This window comes from Leuciscus leuciscus (genome assembly GCF_965113295.1).
Source record: "Leuciscus leuciscus genome assembly, chromosome: 20".
Lineage (NCBI taxonomy): Eukaryota > Metazoa > Chordata > Actinopteri > Cypriniformes > Leuciscidae > Leuciscus > Leuciscus leuciscus.
In genome coordinates this window covers 34,770,138-34,781,008 of record NC_138744.1, presented here as the reverse complement: position 1 = coordinate 34,781,008, position 10,871 = coordinate 34,770,138, and the positions used below count along the sequence as shown (strand labels likewise).

Genomic DNA, 10,871 nt, shown 5'->3' with positions numbered 1-10,871 from the left:
TCCCCTCGAAGAAATCAGGACAGAAGTGGTTGAAAGTGGACAAAAGAGACGGATTAAACACCAGGTGTAAACGGGTATGTGTCTCCCTCGTCTACTTGTGATCCGATCGACCAAAACGCATCTTAAAACCAATTGTAAACAGGGTCTAAGTGACACAGCTTCTTGAACAAGAACAAATGTAGAACAGGGCCTGGTTTTGTCAATGGGGAATTGATTGGATGGTTGTAATGGTTTGCTATTGGTGGATTTCATGTGAGTGACAGGTTGCCCCGCCCTCATGCCAGTAACACATCATCAGAGAAGAAAAGAGGGAGGGGAAGTTATTTTGATTCAAGATTACAAGAAACATTTATAAAAAAAAAAAAAAAGATGTGCACAGACAAATCATTTAAAATCAATACTGCAATATTCCATAAAAAACTTTTCATGATGACTTTAATACTTATTAATATCTGCACACTTTACTTAAGCTTGTTTGTGTGGTCACATGTGTAGTAATATGATCACCAACTGAGAAGTCACCAAAATAACTCTGTCTGTGACACATTCCAGATCAGCATCTATGCCGTTGAGTAAAGTACATGAGCAAAAGCGTATTTGGCTTCAGTCCGAATGCTCTAGATTTACACATGCACTCATACAAATCTAGGGCAAGGTTCAATCCAGTAACTCAGGCCTCAGATGATCCGTTAATGCTGGAGAGGGAAGCCGGTGTCATTTAACACTATTATAAAATGTTATCAGGAATATAGTTTGTGCAGAATGTGCTTCAGCAGAGAGAATAAACCAGCATCCCTGATAGATTGTCTGTATTATGTTACGCTTTGGGTTTGGACTGTTGGGTAACTGTTATATAAGAGCTTACTAAACCAAGGATGTTGGCTAACCAAATATTCAAGAACGGGGAGACTGAATGCTAAGGTTTTAAAGGGATAATTCACCCAAAAATGAAAAATCTGTCATCATTTACTCACCCTCATGTTGTTTCAAATCTTGTTCTGATGAACACAAAAGAAAATATTTTAAACAATGTTGGTATCAAACATTTGACGGTAGCCATTGACATTGACGGTAGCCATAACAAAGTCAATGGGGACCAGAAAATGTTTGGTTACCAACATTCTTCAAAATATCTTCTTTTGTATTCAGCAGAAGAAAGAAACTCATACAGATTGGAACATCATAAGGGTGAGTAAGTGATGACAGAATGCTCATTTTTGGGTGAACTGTCCCTTTAATGGAGAAACACTCATTTCTTTAGCATTAGTTAAATGATGACTTAATGGAAGATATTACGCAGTGCTATGAAGAAAATAACGCCCTTTTTAAGGCTCTGTGAATTAAACATGAGAGTAATATGAATCAGGTTCAGCAGGGATATATCGGTTTGTATATCTGGACGAACAGCTGACCGTCTGTGTATCATCCGCACACACTGCGCGGATCACACACTGATCACGCACCGAAACTCTCTCCTCATTGGCTGACGCTCAGCACACATTTGTCGATGATTGGCTGGAGATGAAACCACGCCCACACGGCCCCGGCTCGGTTTTCTGAAATATGTGAATGAATCTAAAGCTCAAGAAACGGTGACAGTATGTATCATAATGAGACATAGGTGTTCAGTCACAATAATAAACGAGAGATATAATACAGCATCAGTATGTCATCATCACTATCTGAAATTGTAAGTAAACTATCTCTGTTTAAGAATTCAAATTCTTTCTGCAGTTAATCAATAATCTGTTTAACTTCGCACTTGCCCGAGATGCAGATACTGGCTAATGCTTTCTTTTTGTTTGATTTGTATTATATTTATTTAAGTTGTATATTTATGTTTATTAAATGCTAATTTAGAATAAAAGCCATTAGCAAACATTAATAGTTGATGTACATTGAAGGGAAGGAATTGATGATTATGAAAATCTATTTTTTATATATATATATATATATATATATATAAAACTACCTTGATTTTTAAAAAAGTATTAAAAATAAAACAATATTATTATTATATAAAGAATATAATTTTTTTTTTTTTTAAGTATTACATTTGAGCTACTTTGTGAAGTTATGCAAAATGCAAATTGTCAATTTCAGGCAGAAATTATAATCTCTTCCATATCATTATATTCATGATCTTTTCTTCCGGATACTTTCACATCTAGCAGCGTGTGACATGTACAGACACCGACAGGAGACATTCAGAAGCTGTGGAGGCCCTGATATCCATGAACATTGACTGGGAGTCGGGAAATGTCCAGGAGAGGGGATTTCGTCCCTTGACACCTTCCTCTGAAGCCTGTGAGGATTCAGTGTGTTCAGTCACGGCTGATTTCCACCAGTCGTCCTTCGTGAGTGAGACAGAGGTGAAGCACACAGACAGATCCAGGTCATATTTTAACCCAGTATCACACACAAAAATAGTATTTTAATAAAAATAATGCATATTTAACAATCAATACTACAACACAAAAATCTTATGCAAATCTCCAACTCATTACTGTATTATTATTTAAACTGTAATGTATATATGTATATTTTTGTATTGCATTTAATATTTATATAATTTATATTACATATAAAAAATAAAAATAAAAACTACATTGATTTTAAAGTCCCCCTGTGGTGAAAATCAAGATTTTTAATGTTGTTTATATGTGGTGTTTTTAGTATACTTTAAGACAAACCATGTGTAAATTCATAAGTCGACACCATTGCTGAGTATTTTCTCTTTAAAACTGCAGTGAACCAAAGACAAAAACACACGCTTTGAAATCGCTGGTGTTTCTGACGTCACAAACTACCTTGTAACCAATCAGATCAACGTGTGATCGTCAACGAGTGGATCTCTGAGCTGAGTGAGTGAGTGGAGGCGGGGCTCATTTGCATATTCATAGGACCGCGTATACTAAATGAGGCACGGGTGTCGGGTTACATTCAAGCAATTTTAAGGCATGAAGAAATTTTTTCAAGGAAAGAACATTTCAATATGTAATTTTGGTAATCAAAGATGAGTTTTAAGGGATGTTTTATTAACAAAGTTCGGGAGGAGCACGTTCAACCTAAAGTAACACAAGAGGAGCGCACTCAGTTAATCAACCAATTACCAAAACAAGAGGTATATATACAGCAGACTTATCGCCGTTCATTGACAGTTTAACACCACCCCGTCTCCTCACTTCTAGTCTACTCTTACAACAACCCATGGGTTCAGGCTAATAATCCGAGCTAGGATCTCTCCCCCGGACAGCACGCCAGATACGCATAACCTTTACTCCACTTAATTACATGTAAGTGTGAATTCACTACTGGGGGACTTTAAGATACAAAGAATACTGTATAGTAATGTAATAAGATATTACATTTGGTAGTTCTACTTTGTGAAGTCATGCAAAAATAAATGATCTCAGTTCGTTTCTTTATACTTGTGTGATGTACAGAGTCAGACACAAGATATTCAGAATCTGAATATCATTATTTAAAATGTAAAATACTTATGTATATGGATATGTATATATTTGTATTACAGTAATAAGGTAAAAACCGGAGAAAAAAGGACTGTATGTCAGTAATCTAATGAGATTCTGACTTAAATGACCAAAACCAAAAGTAAAACATTTAAAAGATTACAGTAATTCAAGTTCATATAATAATCTAAATTTAATGGCACAATATGACCTGAATGTGTTTTTGTGAGATTCACTCACAAAAACTTAAACTGCATGCTAAATGAAAAGGCAGCCTATCAATATATACTGTATTCTTAAAAATAAAGTTTCCAAAAGGTTTTTTTTGTAGAGAACCACCATTTTGGGTTCTATAAAGAACCTTTCAGTGAACAGTTCTCAGTGTGAAGAACATTTAAATAATCTAAAGAACCTATAAAGAAGATTTTGTGGAATGGAAAGCTTCTATGAATGTTAAAGGTTCTTCATGAAACATTCAATGCCAATAAAGAACCTTTATTTTTACGAGTAAGGTAATCTGGCCAATCATTTGCATTAGTAAAGTAATGTCAAGAAACATTCATGAACTGATCGTTGTTTTATTTCAGGCAGTGTCATGCATGACTCCACCTTACAGTCCCGACTGTGACCAACACCAGGGGTCAGGGGTCACCAGATCTCGAGCCATCAGTGTGATCCGCCACACGTCAGATGCACTGAGTCAGAGCGCCAGTGAATCAGCAATAAACCTCCAGCCTCTCAGATCTGATCCCCCATCAGCCCCTGCTGCAATGGTGTCCGATTCTTCTTCTGGAAGCATGCCATCAGTTTCAGTCTTCCAGACTCTCTCTCAATCCTCTGCTGGTTCGGCAAACGTTTGTCAGTCGTCTGTGGTTTTTGTGGCCGGTCTGATGGCCAAAGGTTCAGTCGTGGTAATTCTGCCCCCTAAACAAACACCTTCACGTGGTTTGAAGTTTCCCGCCATCGCTCCCGCTCCCGTCCACAACTCGTCCGCAAACAGACCCGCATCTGAATCCGCTCCGCCACGGACTCGGGACTATGTCTGCACTCACCCGCACTGTGGGAAAACATACTTCAAAAGCTCCCACCTGAAAGCACACCTGAGGACACACACAGGTAGAGAGAAGGACGCTTCTTCAGCTCTATTCCAATAGTGGCCAAAAGTGATGTCCGGCCTAGAAAATCTGACCTTTCACCCTTTAATAAAATATTATTAAAGATTTTGTAAGCATAATGCATAGTTGTGCTTTGAGTCGGTTGTTTTATGAAACATGCCAAATTGTGCCGATAATCTTTTGCCAAGCTGTCATACAAAGAAACTATGAATGCATGCATAAACAAGAGAGAACCAATGAAATATTAATAATTGATAATGTTGTAGTCAATGTATGCTTTTTGTGTTAATATGCTTTTTTTTTTTTTTTGCAAAGTCAAATTTTCACTTTGACAGATTCCAAGTTTAGTGTTTTGCTATTCCATCATATTTAAAATAATAAAATATAAATATCGTCATATTTTGATGGTTTAATTTAACTTTAAGAGTCATTTAAAAACAAATATCCTCTCCGGACATCACTTTTGGACTATACTGTATGTATTTAAATTGTATGTCATATTTCCTTAAGTTTGGAATACAGAGTTTTAACAAACTTAATGAGATGCATATCTGTCAGTCATACATACATTTTATATGCAATTCATATGCATAATCATTTTTACATCTTACATTTAATCCTATATATATATATATATATATATATAGGCTTAAATGTAAGATATACATTTTATGTATATGAATTGCATATAAAATGTATGTATGACTGACAGATATGCATCTCATTAAGTTTGTTAAAACTCTGTATTCCAAACTTCTGCATACATATATTTGTATGTTTATATGTTTGCATGATTTAGATCAGTGCAACTTACAACCTCAAAGTTGTTTCCTGTACATGTCTTGTCCTCCAGGTGAGAAGCCGTTCAGGTGCTGCTGGGACGGATGCTTGAGGCGTTTTGCCAGATCTGATGAACTTTCACGTCATCGGCGCTCACACACGGGAGAGAAGCGTTTCGCCTGCCCCGTATGCCACAGTCGCTTTGTGCGCAGCGACCACCTGGCAAAACACACACGCCGCCATCTTACAGCCAGGAGAACACCAGTGTGGCAGCAGGAGCTTTGCAATCTTAACAACATCATCGGTCTCAGCCGAACCCTGCAGCCTCTGGCTCCCAAGACTGACAGCTGACAGACCCAAACAAGGAGACGTCCTTGTGTATACATCTGGACTATTTTGTTTAAATCGCTTATTTTATACACACACAACCATTCAAAAGTTGGAATTATTACGATTCTTTTTATGCTTTTGAAAGAAGTCTCTTCTGCCCACCAAGGCTGCATTTATTTGTTCAAATACAGTAAACTGTGAAATATTCATGCAATTTAAAAAAACGGTGTTTTCTAAGAGAATATATTTTAATATTATTCCTGTGATCAAAGCTGAATTTTCAGCATCATTACTCCAGTCTTCAGTGTCACATGATCCTTCAGAAATATTTATAATATTCTTTAAAATATTTTGTCTCAACTTTTGCAGTTTAATCACGTGCCTGTTTTTTTTTTTTATTACTAGAAATATGACAGCAAGAGACACAACTCACCTATATTTCACTATATTACAATAATATTTAGTAACACTTTAAAGCAAGGTTACATTTGTTAACTGCATTACATACTTCTAAAGCATTGAGCCATCATGAACAATGAACAGTTGTATTTTTATTAACTAAGATTAACAACGATTAAACACGGCAACAAATGTATTTTTCAGTTCATGAATTTACTAATGGGACTTTACAATAAAGTGTTACTTTTATTTGCTCGCTTTTAAATGTACTGCCATGAAGTTGTGTTGTTTGCAAAATAGAAATACATTTTTTTTACATTGTTTTTTCAGCAGTATGATGAAAATACCAAATTGCAAATCTCATTTGTGCGCTGAAACCGGATTTTTTTATATACATGGCAACAGATGTAACTCGAAAGTGTAAAAAAGATGATCTAAATGAAGTTTGTTGCTATTTACTCAAGTGAACTTTTACAGTAAAGGAAGCATTAAATGATACAACAAGGCCACTTAATGCCATTTTATTGACAGCAAAATCTGTACATGGTAAATGCTGTAAACGCCAAACAGTCTATAATTTATGCTCTGACACCGAAAACGAAAACACATATCGACTTCCTTTTCATCTGTTGACAAAAGAGACACTTGCCTGGATCCTGCAAGAGCAACACTGCAAATCCTCTCACTTCAACCGGCACCACTTGCTCCAACCATCTTCAACACTTCCCGAGACAAAAGCAGAGACGTCCTGGACAGAACACATGTAATGCGGAGACAATGCTTGAGATCCGAGGAGCTGCAGCCGACGCTCGTAGACTATAGAAAAGCAACAACTCAGACCCGAAAGATCCTTCTAGCTATGCGATCTCAATTTTGTGCAATATTACATTACAAAATGCATCTACAGTTCATAACACTATGAATTCCTTACTGCACTGCACACATCTTTCCTTAAAATGCAATAACTTGCTCGTCACAGCAATGCAACACACACAGACATGTACAACTGTACAAGACGCTTGGCATTCGCATACTTGCACAAGGTGCGTTCTGGGCGTGAGATTACAACAGATTACAACGTTTCCATTGTATTCTGTCCACAAACACACTTAGCTCTGCTGCACTATTACTGCAGAGTTCAGACAGGACGAAGATCACAATTATCCAGTTTAAAACATCACATTCTTAATACAAATAACTAAAACAAGTGCACATTTCTTGAAAAGCATCTGATGATGTCATGAAACTACTTGAGGTTTAATAAATAACTTCCCCCTTTTGGGTTCATGATTGATTCACTTAAGAGGAAATATATGCAATGTGTATATATGTATGTATAAAACTTATAATTCAGTAAGTAAATCTGTAAATGCTAACTGGCCCATTTGTTAAAGCTAATCGTAACTATCTGCTGTATATCCATCAGTTCTGATGGGCTATGAAGTTGTTCTGGTCAGTAACACTTCTTCAGCTCTGCTCCTAGAAGCATCTGAAGCTTTTGAGAAGAGTTCAGGTTCTTAAGCGCTTAAGTCAATCTTTACAAAACAATGACATTAATAAGTGGCTTTTTGTTAAGCTGGGGTAGAAATGGCTGCCTCAGACATGCATGATCGCAGGCAACATGGTCCAAGAGAGAAGTTCTTCATCCCCGTGTCCAAACTGACGTCACAATTATGAATCTCTTGCCTGCGAAGAAAAACTATTTGATTAAAAAACAACACAAATGCTAGCCTGGTTAAAACCAGACCATTCTCAGTAGTAACTGAGCTATGGTCTGGCAAAGCTTCATTAATAACTCATTTCCAAAGGGGCGTCACCAACGGACGTCGCTCAAATGCCTCTGGGCGCAATTGGATAGACCTAAAACCAATCAGAGTGATCGTCATGTGTAAAGCCATATGCTGCGTCCCAATTCGCCTAAGTTACACTACGCCATAAAAGTATGTACTCTTTTTGTGAAGAAAAGGTCTTTACTTTTGAATGTGTAGCAAAAAAGTAGGCAAGCTTTGGGACACACTACTTTGTCATCTTTATCGGACGGATCTATCGCGTGCATCCTGTCACGTAAACTGCCCTGTCAATCATCTCGTCACAGTTAAAATCCTCTATTAAATCTAATTTCATTTCCTACCGTTTCGGAGAGAACTGTAGCAGCACGTTCATCTGCCAGTGGGTCTTTCATGGAGACTGTCCTCATGTGTTTGCAATAATGCATTTAAAAGTTGGTGCGCTTCACCAACGGACGTCACTCAAATGCCTCTGAGCGCAATTGGATAGACCCTAAAACTAATCAGAGCGATCGTCATCGTGTAAAGCCCGCCTCAACGTTTCTGATTGGTGCCGCAATTTCGACGGATTAGAAATGGGCTTGAATGAGCTCTTTGCCAGACTACTTGCAGAGCAAATCTAAATTTGCCGGAAGTTGTCTGGGTTTTCCCAGGCTACACAAAGGCACCAGCTTTGAAACCAAGACACAAACATTCACTCCATACCAGTCGTATTCGGAGATGCTGTAGAAGACGAGCGGTTTGTGTTCGTCTCTGTTAGGGAATGCGGGCCCCAGACTGTTGGCCCCTGCGTTGCTGAAAAGCAGCCAGTCTCCTACACTGAGACATCGCTTCACCACCTGATCCCGATCATCAGCAGACGGACCCCACAGACTGCAGGAGAACAGCGGCTCTTCTGCGCTCATCTCATGAGAAAACAGCACATGATCACATTATTAACAGATTAAAACAACAATGGCCTGTGATTGGGTCAATGACAAAGGAGGATGTTCAAAGAAATGATTTTAAAAATCTCACCCACAAAAAAAAAATTCTGAAAAGTAGGGCTGCACAATATATAGAAATTATCGAAATATCGCAAATGTATATATTGCGATATGCATATCGCAACAGCTTGCAATAACTGGGGTCATGATCAAAAGACAAAAAGAAAATCACTCGCTGCTCTCGGCTGAATAACTTTTGTAGCTTTAATAAGAATCAGTATATATTTAATTAATTCAGTGAAAACTAAGCAATGTTTTATTTTTACATTTGAGTATTTAGTTTCTGTTGTTAAATAACCCTAATGTATGATAACCTGAACCCTGAACCCCTAAAGCCCGTGGTTTACACTGATGTTAAAATAACACTTCTTATGCTTCAGTAAAACACTGATGTTCACTTTCAGACGTTTAGGGATGTTTTCTAGTCACAAAAAGAATGTGAAACACGTATGTAGGTTATATCATTTCAAATATATTTTAAAGATAATTTAAGTTTATTATACACACTTTAAGCGTATCGAATATTTTTAATGAGTTATCGCATATCGCGCTTTTCTTCAATATCGTGCAGCCCTACTGAAAAGTCACTGCATGTATGAAATGTATTCTGAAATGTTTTTTTTTTTTCATGCAGGTACAAACACAAAATAAAATTAATAACTTGATCTGTACATGTTTATGAATTAGTCATATGCATATGCAAGGTCACATTCTGTAGAAAAAAAACAGAAAAATATATACCTGTGGTGGTTTTAATGTTTTTATATGTCGTGTTATTACATAATATAATTATTATATGTGGTGTTTTTAATGTGTTTTAAGACAAACCATGTGCAAATTCATAAGTCGACAGCATTGCTGAGTATTTTCTCTTTAAAACTGCAGTGAACCAAAGACAGTCTCAAAAACATAGTTTGAAATTGCCACAAACATGCCGTGACCAATCGTCGACGTGCGGCCAGGCTCTAGCATATCATTAACTGCTGTGAAGCAGGAGGGTTATGTATATGATGAGGACTATATGCCTTTCTCCACTGATGTTCTAAGTTTTTCTAAGCGTTTGTAAGGATGCTGATTGTTAGGCAGCTGTCTGACTCTGAAATGGCGAATGGGAACATGTTTTATGTAACATTAGCAACACATTATTAGCTGTTTGATAACGTAGTCAAGCCAAAGGATAATCATTTTAATTACAGTTATGTGTCCGACGTAGAGAGCGATACATAAAACGCATGAACCATTCTGATACATTAAGTGTACATTTAACATGTTTAACACTGTAAAATAAACAGTTACCATGTATTTACATATCTTTTTGATGTTCCAATATTTTCCCCCCATCAAAATAAAAGCCACAATATAGCATGAATATCTGACATGAACATTGACTAGTACTCACTGTGTGGTTGACCGCTACAACCCCGAGCCACTGTTTCCATAGCGATTATATTCACGGCCAGCGTGAAAGCAGAAGACACATAATAAGGTTCGGCGATGACCGACAAAGCTGGTCGAGGTAGGAAAATACATGTCCAGCATGGGTTTTAGCGTCTTGTGAACCTGCACACACACAAACAACATTAGAAGCTCAGGGGGAAAGCATTTATGAATGCAAAAAAAAAAAAAAAAATCTTACAAATTAGAATACATTACCTTGTCTAACTGTGCTTCACTTCCATCAAAGCCAGCTCCAATATCCAGAATATTCATCTCAAAGCCTAGCTCCTCCTAAGATCAAATTCATTTATAACACATTACCATGGGGGAAATACACACTTATGCAGACTGCAGCGAAAGTGACATTTAGATTAATAAAGAGCATTCCCTCTTGATTCAGTAGGGAAACTCATGGCACAAAAGGAACAATCAAATCACAATTTGATCCATGACTCCATGAGAGTTGACATATCAAAGACACAGCGGGCATCAGACACAGCCCGAGAGAACGCTTGTGCATCCTGACAACAACTGGGAATGTTGAATCTGTGAGCAAAGCATGAA

The 10,871-nt window shown here is 37.3% G+C and overlaps 1 protein-coding gene and 1 long non-coding RNA gene across 5 annotated transcripts; one reads left to right on the top strand and one right to left on the bottom strand.

The window, feature by feature from the left end:
• The first annotated feature begins 1,549 nt into the window (after nt 1-1,549).
• klf10 (Kruppel like factor 10) lies at nt 1,550-6,725 on the top strand. Of its 3 annotated transcripts, none has more exons than XM_082149213.1 (4): nt 1,550-1,690; nt 2,172-2,357; nt 4,061-4,589; nt 5,442-6,725. In XM_082149213.1, exons 1-4 carry the CDS (start codon nt 1,667-1,669, stop codon nt 5,717-5,719), a joined length of 1,017 nt encoding a protein of 338 aa, XP_082005339.1. In that variant the 5' UTR covers nt 1,550-1,666; the 3' UTR covers nt 5,720-6,725. The 3 variants fall into 3 exon arrangements, with proteins under 3 accessions (XP_082005339.1, XP_082005337.1, XP_082005338.1); XM_082149211.1 differs by having other exon boundaries at nt 2,172-2,372; nt 5,442-6,722; XM_082149212.1 differs by having other exon boundaries at nt 1,556-1,690; nt 2,175-2,372; nt 5,442-6,723.
• On the bottom strand, nt 4,438-10,344 carry LOC309483389. Of its 2 annotated transcripts, none has more exons than XR_014200547.1 (5): nt 10,270-10,344; nt 8,545-8,789; nt 6,747-7,823; nt 5,406-5,587; nt 4,438-4,573 (listed from the first exon to the last, which is right to left on the bottom strand). It is a non-coding gene; the product is annotated as an uncharacterized lncRNA (long non-coding RNA). The 2 variants fall into 2 exon arrangements; XR_014200548.1 differs by having other exon boundaries at nt 6,747-7,783; nt 8,590-8,789.
• Between the last annotated feature and the right edge of the window lie 527 nt (nt 10,345-10,871).

Coding starts and splice junctions, on each gene's coding strand:
- klf10 (XM_082149211.1), top strand. CDS start 1,667: ATGTCATCATCACTATCTGAAATT. Junction 2,373..4,060: donor CCTTCGTGAGTGAGACAGAG/GTGAAGCACACA, acceptor GTTTTATTTCAG/GCAGTGTCATGCATGACTCC. Junction 4,590..5,441: donor ACACCTGAGGACACACACAG/GTAGAGAGAAGG, acceptor CTTGTCCTCCAG/GTGAGAAGCCGTTCAGGTGC.